Here is a 17,429-nt window from a genome sequence, read left to right as displayed (position 1 = left end):
CATAGTTAAGAGAGCTTTGGAAATTCCACCATAAGTAGAAGGAAGGTTCGTAATCATTCTGATCAAGAACATGCCATAAAAAATACTCACATCGCTTCCCGTATTCAATGGTTCATTAGCTGCCGTCGCAAGTGATTCAAGATGATTAGCCAACTTGGACTTGTTGGTTGTGGTCATACTTCCATCTACATTGCATAGACTGAGGGGAACTACTGACTGGATGAGACAGGACTTTTCTTAAGTCAAGCTTTTTTTGGCAGGACAAGTAAAGAAGTCTGCCAAACATGTCTCTGGAACATTTCAGCTCTACCACTTGCATATCTTTTGTGGTGACGAAAACCTTTTCTGCATTGCTAGCAAAATTTCTAACTTTCCTTCTCTTGATGGGCTTTTCAATTCGAGCTGGATCTTCTTTTATTTCATCAAGGAACTCCTGTTGCCATTCAGAACCTTTGCTAATTGTGTTCAAGAGATCATTTCTGATCTCATCTTGAGCTGGTCTTCCAGACGATAGCTTGATCAAGTGATTGCTTTGTTCAACATGTTGAATGGATTCATGGTCGAATCGATAGTTTCACCAATCTTCATGAAATCAGCATGGTTTCTTTTTATTCCGTAAGGTTTTGATTCCTGGTAAACAGTTTCATAATCTTTCATACCAGCCTTCCCCATCGCATAATTTATCACTTGACTTCTTACATACCTCGTGACACTCCATCTTCGTTGGGAAGGAAAACTCTGGGTGAATGCACTTATGCCAGTCATCCTGGATGCAGCATCCACATTCACAGCCATCGCCACTGCTTGATCAACAGGTAATCTAGAGAAAAATGTCCAGACAACCTCACAGAGAAGGCTCCTTTCTCCAGCTGATCACGTATGCCAGGGTGTGTGTACTGTGTAGTCCATGTTCAACAGTTTCAGGAAGTACAATAGCATGTGTCTGGAATAGTTAGGTTTGTTGCATGCAAAAAACACAGGGATTATTGTTTTCAGAGCATAAGTGAAGAGCTCAATATCATTCTTCTTTACAGCTCTGTTCATAAGTAAAAATTGCTGTACAAGATTGATGTAAAGAATCCAGAACTGGGCTGTACCGCCATGGTTGCCGTTCGGTGTGTCGTCACAGAACTTCTCATAATCATTCATAAGACCTTTCATCATCATTGTCAGCCATTGTTGTTCCACTGCAGGATGAAGGCCTTCCCCATATCTTGTCCGGTGTTTGTCGAATTGGTAGAGTTCGTCTCGCCATCTTGTTTTCTGTTTCCCTCCTTTGCGTTTATTGTCAAGCGGTATCCAGTTAGTAGCTCTTCTTGTCCACCTGTTGTCAGTTGTTTGCATGATATGTCCTGCCCAATTCCACTTTAAACTTTTTATTGTTTGAATGATATCTTTGATTTGTGACATTGTGACTTTGATTTGTGACAAGACCTTTAAAGGCATCTGATTTCTCTACATCTTCAATATGTATACTGTTTCGAAGCATTGCTGTGATGATAGCATGTCTATTCCCATTGTCCTTCATCTGCTCTAACGACTCTACATGTTTTTTTTTTCCTGAACGCAGTGGCAAGTAAAACATGCAATCGTTTACACCCGTTATAATGCTTTCCTGATAAGAAGCCGCTAATTGACCTATAAGGAGCTAGTACTTCCGATTAAGTAAGGATGTATGGACCTCCAGATGGCTCCATCAGGTAACCCAAGCAACCAAAGTATCTGAATATGATGTGGAACGGTTCATAGTGGATGAATAACCTATCAAGTCTGGGAGCCAGAATATTCTGAATTTGGGCAGCAGGCTTTGCAATACCCAGGCCATACGTAACATTCATGTAATGTTCCTTGCATTCATCCGCTACTTTCAAGCTTGTTTTCATAGTATCAAGAACTACATCCTTGTAGGTGGTGTCCCTATATTTGGCATGTATGCAACTTTCTGGCGTGGCAGGGGATATTTTTTAAGCTGAGCATTTAATCCTGACCACATAGGCGTGTCTTTACAGCCAGCAAAGGTGATTGACCAAATCACATCCCTTTTTGTCACATTTTGTAGATTTTCAGGAGAAGTTTTGAAAGGCATATCGAAAGTTTTGAAATTGGTAGAAACTTTCTTTGGCTTTTTTCTTACAGGCTCCAGCTCAATATGAGGGATTGCAAGACTGCTTTTTCTAATCCAAGACAAACCAGAATTGCTACTATCACTCTGTGATGGGCCTTGTTCTTTTGATCCATCTAACTCTGTTGTCATATTGTGGAAGCATATTCCTTGTGTATCATGGAGGGTGCCACTGCCTGAAAGCGTATCTTTATTCTGATCACAATTGTCCCAAGCAATTGCAATTGCTAAACCTTTTTTCTCCAATTATTCCTTCTGGAGAAGCTTTTTCCTTCTCCAAAGCCTGTAGAGCAATTTCTGTTTCATACTCCTCACACAAAGTGTAGCCTAAGCAGTGTCCAAAATGGTTAAGAAGTTCAATGACTTTTTTGGAGCCCGTCAACGACTTCAGAGTCATCCCTAACAGCAGATGCTTTGCAGGTTTGATTCTCCCATATGTAGCTTTGTAAACATCGTCTTCAGCGGATGACCTTGCATATCTTTCACAGCGCTCAGTCATGGTATCTTGGCCACCATACATATATTTGTAGAACTGCACAAGGTCTTCAGGTGGTTGTATTTTACCATCATTCAACAGATCCGCTGTTATAGGTGGCTTTAACTGCTTTACCTAAGACATTTTAATCTTATTTCTGAGAATCATGGCAGCAGCTTTGATGATGTCCTGCTTTGAGTAGTATTTGTGGGCAGTAATAATTATTCCTTTTTTTCTGCTTTGTTTATCTGTTTTAATATTGGACCCAAAATACCTTTTCAGTACCCAAAACACCCAAAATTGGACCCAAAATACCTTTCAAAATACACACAGAAATTGTGCTTTGAAACTTAGATTTGCGATTCATTCTTCAGAGAGAAATTCAAGATACTTTTTTGATATGTTCGTGAGCGTCTCACTCTTGTCCTTCTTTAGAACTTCTATCTTAATGTAAATTTCCAGCCCAAATTTCTAGGAAAACTAGCCTAAAAGTAGCCCAATTGTTAAACGTAATGAAACAAGCACAAACGTAACCCAACTTTAGAAAAATTGTGCAAAGTGAAGTCATCAAAACTGAAAATTGTGAAGTAACAATAATATTTATTCTATGAAAGTTGGTTCGAATTGAAAAGAAACAACCAGATCACAAACCATCACAACTAAAATTTTGCCGCGACCAGGAAACAAAACTACCCGAACTCCGTGGGAAAACAGAGGAACTAGCTACTTTGGTTTTGAGCCATGTATTCAAATGCAGCCGCTATCCAACGATCGCGAATCTCTCCTGAGCTACCAAGCAATGACGTCATTCTCTTGCTAGCCCAAAAATGCAAATATCTCAAAAACGTCCAGTTTTCGGCTTGTAAGCACTCGATTTTTAGATTCTACGTCCAAAAATACATCTAAAAAAGTCATCGTTAAAATTCCTAATGAAAATGTAATTAAAGCCATGTAACTCCTGCTCTATGTAGCCTACGTGCCGTAAATCGCCCATTTTGTAGTAGTCTAAGCACTAAGCAGGGTTGAGAAAAAACCCGGTTTTATTGGGTTTTATTCAAAAAAGATGCAAAAAGGTAGATTCGTGCTTATTTCACCTCAAATACTACTTTTTACCAATGAAGCGCCTCTCACTCACAGTACATGCTGGCGTAAAATAATGCACTAGGGCTGTTTAACTATGAGGCCTTCTTGCATAATTGAGCTTTAGTGTAGTACAAAGTGGCATTCCCTACTTGATTATTTGTGTACAGAAATATCCACTGTGTTTTCAGTTTAACCTTGGAAATTTCCTTCACAATTACAGCCTAAAGTCTTAATTTGAAGTTTGTTTTAAGTGTCTTGTATTGCTATTGTTCATTTTTTTGATTTTCTAATGAAAACTGGACAAATATGATGCTCGACAACCCTGAGTCTAAGTTTGATTATGGACTATCAACCCAACGGACCGTGAGGTGTGGAGAACTTCGCCCTGTCTGTCGAAGACTTCGCCCTTGACAGACAGACAGGCCACACCCTCAACAGGAGGATCAATCTATGGCATGTCTAATCAAAATTGGTTTTTGATGATGATGAAATTACATTTAAAGGTGTTAAAAAAATAGTTTTCGGGCAACAGTTATAACGTTAGCCTTGCCAGTAAACTTAACTGTAAAAGCGTTGAAAAAATAACACTACTCGCAGCACTACCCAACTGACGTTGTTGTGTGGGACACCGCTGTGATTCTTGATATCAAAGAAATTCCGGTAATCTTAATAATATTGTATATTAGGCTAGTCATTTTGTTTAAAGCTTTAATACTTAATAGTTGAATTACATGCCTAGTCTTGAATTATGTTGATTAATCAATCAATAGACTCTTTGTATTTTATTATTTTATTTCATGTTTATTTACAGATACAGGAGCTTGATCTTGGTTGCAACGCAATAAATGATGAAGTGGCGGAACCTCTAGCAAATGCCATCGCCAACATCGAGGTGTTGCATCTTTATAGATGTCAACTTAGTAGCCACGCCTTAACCACGATTTTAAAGGAAATCTCGAGCCTGCACAAACCTGTGAGTGATGAACTTTATGACACATCAGCAATGCGTTGTTTTGAAATGTAACTGATTTCTATGAAGAAATGCGAACATTAAGTACAACAAAGTGTTTAAATAAATCAGATTTACAAATTAGTATATATTATACTAATTTGTGTAACTAATTACCATAATTATTTAAAATTAAAGTCAAGAAACAGTATAATGTCATTGACCCGCATTGTTGGTAGCTCGTGGTAGATGATACGGAACCCATCTCCTTCGAAATTTTGAATCATACCCACAGGCAGGCATAAAAAGCAGCTCGTGTAGTTTCAAAGGTGTTTTTTATTCACGGTGCTCGGTAACTACTTAGACACCAAGTATGTCAAAGTAGTTAGGCTTCTCGTCGTCAAATCAAAGATATGCTTGACCCTCATGGTCTTGACGAAAACAATGACAGAGAAATAAAAAGTTTGTGAAATGGTTAAGAGGAGGAAGAGGCAATAAGTATGTGACCACTAAAACCTGGTTGGAAAATCGTGTTAAAAATGGACTTGGCGAAGATGTTCTAACAAACCAAAATCTTTTTATAAAAGTGTGAAAATGCAAAATTTAAAGAAGAAAATAATTCAGTTAAAGATGTGGGGGCTTGCCCCCAGAATAGTTTGACAAATTTAATTTCGGTTTGGTTACTTCTGCGTATTCTGTGGCTCAATAATCATTTTTGTTTACGACGCGTACACTTTGCGTTTGACCATAATCATCCAAGCTAAATTTCTGCTTTAAAAGTTGGTATTAAAAGTTTTGATTTGGTGTTTGAAATTGTTTGAATCATTTATTGCTTTTGTGCTTTTTTATGCAATATTTCTTTGCAGATAAAGAAGCTTAATCTTGGTCACATTGCAATCAATAATGAAGTAGCGGAATCTATAGCAAGTGCCATCGGCAACATCGAAGAGTTGCATTTGGATGGATGCCAACTCGGTAGCGACACGTTGATCACTATTTCAAAGAAAATCTCGAGCCTTCAGAAACCTGTGAGTGATGAACTTTATATCGCATCAGCAATGCGTTGTTTTGAAATATAATTGATTTACGGCCTACTAGAACACGGCCAAATATGTTGCTATTTGAGAAAATTTCTAAGAGTCTTAATTGTTACAATCATAGCCATGACAAACCTGTCATTTTCACACTTACAGAAGTATGTAAAATAAGCAATATTTCCATCTAGACACATTTTTGGCTTGTTTTGCCGGAGATTAGATATGTATGTTAAGCACAACTTATGCAATAAAAATGTAAAATATGTAAGACTTTCCAACTGCATCCTGGAGGTAGTCTCATCATACAGTCGTTAGGATTTTTATATAACAGGATCTTTCGCCAAAAGACATATTTTACTTGCAAAATTAAACTTGGCGAAAAACAAAACAAACTAAAATTTAAGTTGGCACATCAATGAACAGCTTAACAACATATAATCCACAAAAAATTCTTGATATTTAAATGGAACATGCAATTGCACCAAACGATACTACCTCCAGGGTGCAGTTGAAAAGTCTTACATATTACATTATTATTGTGTAAACTGTGCTCAACGTACATACCTAATCTCCGGTTAAACAAGCCAAACATATGTCTAGGTGCAAATATTGCTTATTTTACTTACTTCTGGAAATGGGAAGATGACAGGTTTGTCATAGCTATGATTGTAACAATTGTGACTCTTAGAAATTTCCTCAAATAGCAACATATTTGGCCGTGTTCTAGTAGGTCATGATTGATTTCTATGAGGAAATGCGAACATTAAGTACAACAAAGTGTTTAAATAACTCTAATACTTTGATTCTTTAAAATTAAAGTCATGCAACATGGGGCCCACATTTTCAACAGACATTTCAAAATTATCTTTCAGAGTTCATTGTTAACAACATTAGATGGTTAGTTAGTTTATTTGGAATGAACGAATAAGGTAATTTTTCTACCGAAGAAGACCAGCTTTTTGGTGTATGAAGCGACCCGTTGTCTCAAGCATTGCTTTCCCTAAACAGCCTAGACGAGCTTTGGCAATCTGCTTACTAATCATATTCAATGATCGGTACCAATTATCTTGCTGTTTGCATCTTCATGGCCCAGTGAGCACGGATATGTTACCCTGATAGAAATTAAAAGCAAGAAAAATAGAAAGACTTTCAAGTTTACAAAGAAACGTGGGTGTGCTTGAAACCTTGTTTCAAAAACAGATACATCCATCGCTATTAAAGTTACAAAATAACACCATTTAAGCAACTTTGTTTTGTGATAAGGCGTTGGCTTTCGAATAATGCGAACCTGGTTTGACTCCCGGCTTAAGCTGGTTATTGAAAACACCGCTCACCTCGACCTAGGATGCAATAAATTGAGGTGGGCATTATTGCTGAAGGAAAGGCGGCCTAGAGAAAGGAATTGGCCGCCCTACTCTCCTAAGTGCCGAAGTCTTAGTACAATGAGAACCTACCTGGTACCCAACACTTGAAGCGAGTATGGGACCACGTTAGTGCTCCGCAAACTAAAAAAAATGAGAACGACTAATGTACACACAAGTAGAGATCCCTAAAGTGAACTTGACACTCTTATCATTACCGGAGTTAGGCTTTATTAAAATAATAATCACACTTTATCTGTAACAAAAGTAGAATACACCATTAGCTTCCTTGCACTACGCTATAGCAGCAGAACAGAACCAGCACAGAACGAGGGCGCATAGCGCAACAAGATAATAATTAAATCAGTAGAAATGCTCGAGGAACAGAGCGCCGTGCTCAACACACGACAATCCCATCTAGGTTGAATTATCCCAAGGTACCTTAACCCGTTAAGTACCTTCTTAATATTTCGCAATTCGCGTTGCCGTGCGTATTTAATTTTGTGATTCCTAGTCTTTTTCGTCGCATTGTTACTTCATAGAGTGTTGGAGTTTCCAGCCTTTAGCGCAATAAGCCTTTGCTTTTGTCTTTTTGACTATTCCGGAGAAGTCAATATTGGACTATTGCTGTCTGGTGTAATCGCATTGTTTCTGTCAGACTGTAATTGTCATTGGAAACAATGATTGTCGGTTTCTTCACACGCTGTAATAGCGCCGTCCAGACAAAGGAGCGATCTTTCTGGGGTCAGCACTACCTGACCACTCACTAGAAGATCGCTCCTTCTCAGTTGTGCATATCCTTGTCAACAGTTACTTTAGTTGTTTTCTTTCCACAAAGATAAGGATTCAATTGACTGACAAAAGCAGCTGTTGAGAACTATGTGGCATGAATTAGTGGTGCGATACTGAATTAGAGGCCAACCTCATGGGCAAAACACTATCGCTGTCAATTCTTGCTACACTCGACTGCCGAGAAACAATTGTCCGGTTGCGCACTCAACGGGTTAAGTGATGATTTCCAACGTTTCGTCAATCAGACATGGCTGACTTTTTCCAAGGGATGAATGGATTTCCAACAAAAATCTAAAAGTTTAACACATTCATCTACATTCTACACCGTACCAGCTTTTTATTTCTTTAATTCATACAAAAAGAATTTCTAAAAAATTGGCGCATCCTATTTCAAACCTGTCTTGACCATAACAACTTCTTGTTTCTTGGAAAGAAGTCGAAATTTCAAGTTTAGTACTGTACAAATTTTTTTTTGTGATGATCGTAATTTCATTTTTATTGGTCAAACAAAATAACTTTGCGCCATATTTATTTACAGATTAAGATGCTTAATCTCAATGGCAATACAATCGATGATGAAGCGGCTGCATCTCTAGCCGATGGCATCGCTAACATCGAGAAGTTGCATCTTGGTGGATGTCAACTTAGTAGCCATGCGTTGACCATGATTTCAAGGGAAATCTCGAGCCTTCAGAGACCTGTGAGTGATCAACTTTATGACGCATCAATAATGCATTGTTTTAAAATGTAAACGATTTCGATGAAGAAATGCAAACACAAATGTTAGATAAATCAAGTTCACATATGTAGAAAGCTAATTTACTTAAATAACTATGATAATTATTCGAGATTAGGTTCAGGAAACAATATAAGGGCTTGGACTCACATTGTTGGCGGCCAATGGAGATTGATGTACGAACTAATCACACCAGTTAAACTAATATGTCGGCTAGTTAATAAAATTGAATTAAACTATTCCAAGACCAGGTGTAATAGAGGTAGAAGGTGAAATGTGACTTGCATACTATTTGGAAAGGTGGTACACGAATACATACAATCTTCGAAAGTGACTGAAAAGTCGTGCAACACCATCCAAACCTTTTGCCTTCTGCGGTCATGAAACATTTGAATTTGAATTTCAACCTTAAACAATTATTACACTAACTTCTTACAGGAGTTTTGTTGTTTTTTACGGTGTCCGACGTTTTTTCGTAAACAGTTGTTCGTAAAACAATTGTTTGTAAGATTAATTCTTCGTAACACAATTCTTCGTAAAGCATTTCTTCGTGCATGCAATTGACCGACCGTAATACTAATTGTTCGTAAAACAGGGTGTGGAGTAGACGTACAGACAGAGTGTAGAGTCCCTGATTCAGAATGGCATTACAGTTTGTGCGCAGCGAAAAAGTAAAGCCAAAACGTTTGTATGGTGGCCAGCTTTATTACAAAGATTATAGTGCACTTAACGCACAAGGGTAAGAAACTACTTATTGGGTTAGGGTTAGGATTAGGTTCGCATTGAAGGGTTAGGGTTAGTTTCAACACAAACCTTGCTGTTGCGAAAAACTGTTTACGAACAATTGACCTATCACCTGTTTACGAACACTTCACCTATACGAAGAATTGATGTATACGAAGAATTAATTTTACGAACAACTGTTTACGAACGGTTTACCTATAACCGCATTTTACAGATAAACAAAAAAAATTACTAGTGAGGTAGTGACAAACGGCCTGTCGTAATCTAAAATATAGCAAAACTTGCCGTATTACAGTATATCAATTACATATACATCTAGTAATTATCCATTTAGATACATTATGCTGTTAATAATACTTAATACATTGTAATTGTGCATATAGAATTAGCAAACAGTGGAACGCATTGAACTCTTTTACTTAGTCAATAATAATGTTATGTTTTTTTATTTGTTGTCTCTCTACAATTGGTCTTCTAGCGGCATGGCTCACTTTTAATTTTATAATGTCAGGTTTACGATGCAGCACTTTAGCCTATTACCCGACTTATCTTCGTTGCGTTGTGCAAGAAAGAACACAATCGGTACTGTTTTTAAAGTCTTCGGTTTGACTCTACCTGGAATCGATCTCAGATCTACCTGCACCAGAACCGAATGCGGTAACCAATCGGCCACGGAGTTGGTTTTACTCGACTTAAACTACCGAAGCAACCCAGTATGTTGTGTATACAAAGGAACGCCGAGAATATATTCAAGGAACGTGATACAAAACGCTGATTGATAGAAACGCTCAAGCACGAATTTATCCAATTCCAACGTCTGTATCACAAACGCAGTAGATCTCGTTGTTATTGCAGTGACCTGGCAACGTACTACATAGAATTAACGTGAAAGTAATATCAACTGCAACAAATTTAACTTTAATCAAAAAAAAATTGTCCAATTATGTATACAAAGTATGCGTCGCAAAATAGAAAATATTACTAAGCTACAATATACGCAAATGGAGATCAAACTAAGTAACAGTTGTCAAATTTTTCTATAACCAAGCCGTCCAACACTCCTTATCAGACTGTGAGAAGAAAGGGGCGTTCTTCCCGGCTATCAGCACAAGGCTGAGCACTCGCTAGTACAGCGAGCAGCTGCGATTCGCTAACCATTACGGTGTAGCTTCCACGCTAGCCATTCAGACTATCCAATCAAACAATGTGTTTCTTGGCAGCCGATTTTTAGCAAGAATTGACAGCGATAGACACATTGACTGCCAAGCTCATTTTCCAAAAATAGCGCCACAGGCCAGAAAAAAATAATGCATTGCGTTTTGCATATAGCGTCACCCATATATGGGTGACGCGGCAGTCAATGTGTTAAATTTTACATTGTTTACTTTAGTTCTTTTTTTTTCTTTAAACAAATACTCAATGCACCTAACATGGAGTAGCCTACTGGTGTTAGTTAACTTTGTTTGAATTATTTGGTTTAGTATTTCACTTTGAAACACAACAGAGTTTCCTGTCGAAACACACAACGAACAATGAAATTGTAAATTAACAAATCTTCTGTTTAAATAAAATGATTCGGTGAACAATGCCTGGTGAACAGCCTCATTTAATTTTTATACCTTTTGTTTTATAGATGAAGGAGCTCAATCTTTCTTTGAATGAGATTGATGACGTCACTGCTGCGTCACTTACAGATGCTGTCGCGAAAATAAAGAAATTGGACATAGAAAGATGTAAGCTCAGCAGTCACGCCAGGAACATGATTTTAGAGAAATGTTCATTATATAACTGGTGAGTATTCATTTGTTCGTTCACTGAAATTGCAAAGTTATCTGCTGGACCACAACTTTCCATTATACATTTTTTCATGTTCCAAAACGACTCTGAACATTTTTCCTTTACTTATTCTAATGATTTGTTCTACCAAAGCTTTGAATTGTTTTACGTATCTTGCACGCTCATTACACTGGTGTACAAAAAATCTGCGGTTTGGATTTTAAGAACTGACAACTGAGTTAAGGTAATTTTGGAGTGTTGAATCCGAATATGAACTCAGATTTCCTCTACCACATCACATTTTGTAGATATAACAAAAATACTTTATTTTTGTCAAAACTGGAAGATTTCGCATTGCGTACACCACCAATATATCCAGTGCGATAGCGAAGGTTAGTGTTAGACAAGCCAAAATAGCTGAAATAAGGTTACTGGACATGGATTGCAATAGGCTCGCTTCAATCATTGTGATTTGATGCAAAACATTGACAGAGAGTGTTGAATCCGAATACTTTGAAGAAATACTCAATGCACTATAGTTGAATCCGAATATTTGTATCCGAATATTTGTAATAAGAGTTAAGTATATTTGTAGCTTTCCTTTTAGCTTGTCATTACTTGTTTGTTAATAATTTTGCGTGAAAAATAAATTGGTATTGAAGTTGTAGTTTGTGGGTGTACTTCAGCTAATTATGCACCCCATTGCTCGGATTACTGAATATAGCACAGATGTATGATAAACGCAACGTCAAAGCTTCCACTTTTGACAAAAGTAACAATTTGTCATCATAATATCTCACAACCAGACGTGATAGAATAAATCTAAAGTGATAAAGTCAGATTCGGATTCAGCATGCTAAAATTAATCCATATCAGTTTTTAAAGTTTGTAGAGCAAAAATCGTGTTGACCAATGTAATTTGTAACGTTTTTATAACTAAGAAAGGCAATTATTGATACTCATGTTGGAAGCCTCTTTAAGCAATCAATGAACAACGTAACTGTCACAGCGTCCATTGTTATTGAACGTTCTTACATTGACGATGATGTTAGCTGCAATGACCGGCGTTAGTGATTGAAATATTAAATAATTTCACAACAAAGTATAAATCCATATAGGCTACAATAAGCATTTTTGAAAACTTCTCCTAAATTATAACGTAATGTGATGTTGACCTCACAGGAGGTAGAGGGATATGGATTGCACTTGTCCATGTAAAATGTGGGATCAAACAAAAACTAATCACAGATTTATCGACAAAACACTTTAGTTTTACTGAAACTGTTTTGCTAAGTGTGCAAAACGGTTACTGGGTTTTTAATTTTATAATAATCTCGACTTGTAGTTCTGGGTATTAATGGGTTTTTTTGTACGCAATGTTTCTTGTTCATTACATGCGTGACGAAAGTTCTCATATTAGGCCATAACCTTCCATGACAAATAAAACTTCTCTGTTTTTGTGAACCAACCCAGCAAACTGTCCACTTGAAGCGTTTGACTGTCTCGTATCATCAGTAAAGGCCTTGTTACTCAATGCAACAAACAGTTTACCAGCCTCATTTTTAATCATAACTCGATTTCGCCATCACAGCATACTCAGTATGATCATGTCCTCAGAATGATTATTCTAAGGATGCTGTGATAGCCAAATCGATTTGTGATTAAAAAAAGAGGCTTGTAAACTGTTTATTGCGTTGAGTAACAGAGCCTATACTTCCATGACAAAGTGTTATTCATGTTTAGTGAACTGATAACCGGCTGGAACGAATGACGTCACAGACGTTCCTGAGGAGACACAAACTTTAAGTGGAAGACTATCCTTTGATCGTTGCTTCACGTCGTTTCAACGTCAGATTATTGTTATTTTGTCGGTATTGTCCGACTCCGAGAAACACAAATTTTTTATTATTTCCAACACCGATTTAAAGACAGACATGGAAGTGTCAGGTACACGGAGGAGACGATCTGCTGATTTATGTGCTTAAGAGTCCGCTGCGGAGTCGAGAGAAATAAAATCAACATTTTTCTGTTGAAGATGACTCCCGATCCAATGTGTGATTGTGGTTTAGACAACGAAGACGATGAAGCACATCCTCACCAACTTAGCCCTTCCTGCGACGACAATGATCTGAAAAACATTACAAACCATGCTCTTATCTGGTTCCGACACTGACGTGACAAGTTATGAATGAATGAATGCATTCAAGTGACTTCAGTGCTTTGATTGCGAAGGTCCTTGACATCGATGGATGATCTATCTATCTCTATCTTTAGACGATAATTATTCAAGATAGTGGGTGGCAGGTCCTACATCCTACAGGTAGGCTGGCAGTCCTACATCAGTGTTAATAGGATAACTTGAATCCAACGTGGATGACGATTCATCAACATAACTTGCCCACCAAGTTCTGGTCTCAGTGTCCCAGGTGTCATCTTGATTGATGTCAGTGCAACAGAACGTTTCGAGTGGAACCTTCAATGAGCTTCAGTCCATCACTCGAGAAGCTACTCACCAAGTGAGACGAGAAGATCGAGTTGATCTCCTTCCAAACGACAACCTTCCTCATTATTCAACTCAAAGTGTAAATTTAGGAGAATCCCTTCTTAGAAAGTGGATGCTGTTGCTGTGGTTTCACAATAATCGGTTAGTGGCTGTGCCTTCCTAACTTCCCACTATACTGATAGGAATGCTGGGCAAAGGCAGTCTTACTTCACAATGTAGATTTTAACGACCTGCTTTAGCCTGATGCTTCACAATGTAGATTTCACTGTGGTAATAGCGACTTGCACTAGCTTTCGGAACACAGTTCCTTAGTCATAAAGTTTATTTTCATCATTTTGCCGATGAGTGAAGCTAATAATAATTTTTATATATTTATTTGTTTTTGTATTGTAAGTTATTTAGACTACCTTGTTAATTTATTTGTACCTTTATTTGTATCACGTATTTATTATAATTATATTTGATTTTAATATTTTAGATTGAAATAGTTTGTTTTCAAATTGACAAATTTCTGAGTTACTTCGTATGCAATGTTGCTACTTTTGTTGTAACAAACATAGATTTGATATGGATGATGATTATGTGCCTGATCTGATACAGACGTTGGCAATCGTGGTCTTTCAAACTTCTCTGGCATTTGCCATTCGTATGAAATCGTTCGTTTTGACTGAACTGTGTTTGTGGCCCATTGATTCAATTTGTTTAAATAAGTTAATCTTTGCCGACCTCTCTTCTTTTTCCCTGTATTATCCCCAATAGTGCTAAATTTTCCAAATTTCCATGTCTATGAATATGACCTACAAATTGCATCTGGCGCCTTCTAACTGTTGTTATTAATCTTCTTTCTGCATTTGCCAGTTTCATAACTTCGTCATTACTCTTCTTTTCAGTCCAAGATATCCTCAACATCCTTCTGAGAAACCACATCTCAGCAGCCTCTAGTCTTTTCTTCATATCTTTACTTATTGTCCAGCATTCACATCCGTAGGGTAGAATTGATTCTACATATGCTTTTAAAACTTTAATTTTGGTCTTTATTGTCATGTTGCGATTCCTGAAGACTGTGCTCGTTTTACTGAAAGTATCCTTTGCTATGGCGATTCTCTTTTTAATTTCAGTGTCACTTTTGCCATCGGAAGTTACTGTATAATGCACCCAAGATATTTAAATTTATCAACTTGTTTCACTGTAACACCATTGAGTGTTAGGCTGCAATTAGGATAAGTTTTCTTTCTTTTTTTGATACAGTGCATTCTGTTTTTCTTGAGTTTAACTCTAAACCTATTAATGTTTTTTATTTAATAATTTCCATTTGATGGCTCTTCTGTATTTCTTGTGCTTACTTTTCACATTGCGTCATGTCGTCATTTAGATATATATCGTAACGTCATTATTAACGTAACGTTAATTAGCGAAATTAACGTTAATAATGACGTTACAATATATGCCAAAATGACGTTAATTAATTAACATGACGTTACGTAATTAACGTTAATATTAACGTAACGTCATGTTATATCGTAACGTCAACAATCCGTGAACACGCATTCGTAATCTATGAAATAACTTTTCCAGACGCATCTTTGTTGCTTGATGATATAATTTCCTGTTTATGTCACCACCGTCTTGCAACGTTATGTCACCGTCATAAGCGCATTGTCATCATTTCATGACAGGTTGCGAACAAAATTAGTTGAATATTGGTAGCCTATTCGTAACATTGCTTTATTTTTTCATTCATTTTAAAGCACCCCAAACTTCCTTTTCCAAACGCCAACCTCTAGTTGTCTATTTTTGTTTCATTTATAAAACGTTATTTTTATGCAATTCTCTAATGTTGAAAATAATTGAATATGACTGTGTCCAACATCTTCTGAAGCTTCCAAATGTTGCTTGTGGAGACCAAATCACTTCTTAACTTATAATAAGAAACATTTCAACTTTTGTTATTGCGTCGTGACATCTATTTAAGATGTTCATTGAGTAGCTTGAAAACGAAGACAAATACTACCCAGACAACAAAATCCGTCATTTTTACATTGATTCAACGTCTGCAGACGTTGAATCAATGTAAAAATGATGGATTTTGCTGTCTGGGTATTGTTTGATAAAACTACCATTCAACGTTTTATAGGCAGAGAAAACTTTTTCTCGAACCGTAGAAAATTTCATGATCAGATCACCGCTTCAATGCTGTAGATTTCCATCACGCATTGAAGCGGTGATCTGATTTTATCAAATATTTCTGGAAACTTCCTTGGTTTCGTATTATCTGAAATATTATTATTGTTCTTATTACTTGGGCGTTTATTAATTTACACCACTGCACTTTCGTTTTATTAGACCTACTACTGAGTATCTTGAAAATGCAGATAAATTATTGTTTCTATTATTTGGGCGTTTGAACGCCACTGCACTTTAGTTTAATTATTATTTCTAAGTTGATTCAAATAAACGTACGACACCGTAACTTTTTGCAGAAAGAACCCAAAGACGATTTATCAGTTACCATTAGAAAATAATCTAAATGCGATTAGTTTTCGGAGATAGGTTTTGGTCAATTTACGGGGCTTAAATATAACCAGTCCACCCCGATAGCTCAGTTGGTAAGCGCGTGACTTCTAGAACGAAAAAGTTTCAAGATCAAGCGGCGCTGGTTCGACTCTCGGGATGTGCGCTTGAGCAACATTCTAATGTCCAACGATAGTCAGGCAGTTCAGTTTTACTTGTATTTTCGACTATCACAACAGCACCAATAGGCTACAACATGCACAACCTAAGCCCATTAAAAGTAAAGGGAAGGGTTAGAAAGACCAAACGTTTCTAGGTCTAAGAGGGCGAAAATTGGCTGCTGACTTTGAAAACCGCGCGAAAAAAATGAATTGGTAAAAAACAGTTACCGCGCGCGGCAACCAGCAACCACACTTACAGAAATATGCAAATGAGACAGAAAGTTTATGGGAAAAAATATCGCGACCGTGCCGCATCTTCCCAAAAGGTACCATAAAAAATTCCCCTATGTTACGATTCCTCGCGATTCAGCTGATTATAGTCATGTGACTCAGCACGTGATATTGTGAGCGCTTTTAAAAGTTACTTAATACCAAATAAACTAAGTAAACGAATCTTCGTCACGAGCGTAGCCTGGTGGTTTAGAGTTTGGGCAAAAGACATAGTCATTTCGATTGCTTGGGTTCGATTCCCACCTCCTGTATTTAGTCTTTTTTCCTCTGTAACTGAACTGAGTGCAAAAAGTTAGTAATTACCGATTTATTTGGAGTTGGAAAGAGCTGAAATTAGATATCACGCTCTACTGATCAGAGCGAGTGTGATTGGTCAAACTTCAAAGTAGGGGACAGGGCCGTTGACAGGATTTCTCGGGCCCGTTATCAATTTATTTTCGGGCCCCCTTTATCGACAATGTTATGAATATAAAGGTTGTGTGCAAACTTTTATTGATGTGCTGTTAAGATGAGGATGACACATGCTGTTCATTCGTTCAAAGTAGAAAATTAAGAGGAATATTATTATATTCTCAAAGATTTGTTGTATCCACGAATTTCCGTACCAGCACAATTACGCATTAGAGATTTCTCCGTAAACGGCGAAATCCTTGCTCTCAATCACGATCTTCGTCGGTATGTTTAAAGTTGTTGGAGTTTTCGGCTGAAATTAATTCTTTGTAAAGTAGACGCAAGTAGCTAGAAGCAATTACCACCAAAAAGTATATATAGGCTATATTCAGAATTAAAGAGTGGGTGAAGAAAAATATTTTGTGTTTTTGAAAAAAAATCGTGGTTAGGAAAATCACTATACGCGGAAGGGGGCCGGTAGTTCACCATCTGACGGCT

At 37.2% G+C, this 17,429-nt stretch overlaps 1 protein-coding gene and 1 long non-coding RNA gene across 2 annotated transcripts; both read left to right on the top strand.

Annotated features, from left to right (window-relative positions):
- The first annotated feature begins 3,986 nt into the window (after positions 1 to 3,986).
- On the top strand, positions 3,987 to 9,162 carry LOC145776258 (uncharacterized). Its single transcript, XM_082587659.1, has 5 exons — positions 3,987 to 4,043; positions 4,492 to 4,653; positions 5,496 to 5,657; positions 8,358 to 8,519; positions 9,151 to 9,162. The coding sequence occupies exons 1-5, from the start codon at positions 3,987 to 3,989 to the stop codon at positions 9,160 to 9,162; spliced, it is 555 nt and encodes a 184-aa protein (XP_082443785.1).
- Positions 9,163 to 10,910: 1,748 nt separating this feature from the next.
- Positions 10,911 to 16,048, top strand: LOC145775678 (uncharacterized). Its single transcript, XR_014290169.1, has 2 exons — positions 10,911 to 11,090; positions 12,819 to 16,048. It is a non-coding gene; the product is annotated as an uncharacterized LOC145775678 (long non-coding RNA).
- The last annotated feature ends 1,381 nt before the right edge of the window (positions 16,049 to 17,429 follow it).

This window comes from Aplidium turbinatum, chromosome 8 (genome assembly GCF_918807975.1).
Source record: "Aplidium turbinatum chromosome 8, kaAplTurb1.1, whole genome shotgun sequence".
Lineage (NCBI taxonomy): Eukaryota > Metazoa > Chordata > Ascidiacea > Aplousobranchia > Polyclinidae > Aplidium > Aplidium turbinatum.
The sequence above is the reverse complement of the archived record's forward strand: the minus strand, read 5'-3'. Positions and strand labels throughout refer to the sequence as shown.

Coding starts and splice junctions, on each gene's coding strand:
- LOC145776258 (XM_082587659.1), top strand. CDS start 3,987: ATGATGCTCGACAACCCTGAGTCTAAGTTTGATTATGGACTATCAACC. Junction 4,044..4,491: donor GACTATCAACCCAACGGACC/GTGAGGTGTGGA, acceptor GTTTATTTACAG/ATACAGGAGCTTGATCTTGG. Junction 5,658..8,357: donor TCTCGAGCCTTCAGAAACCT/GTGAGTGATGAA, acceptor ATTTATTTACAG/ATTAAGATGCTTAATCTCAA.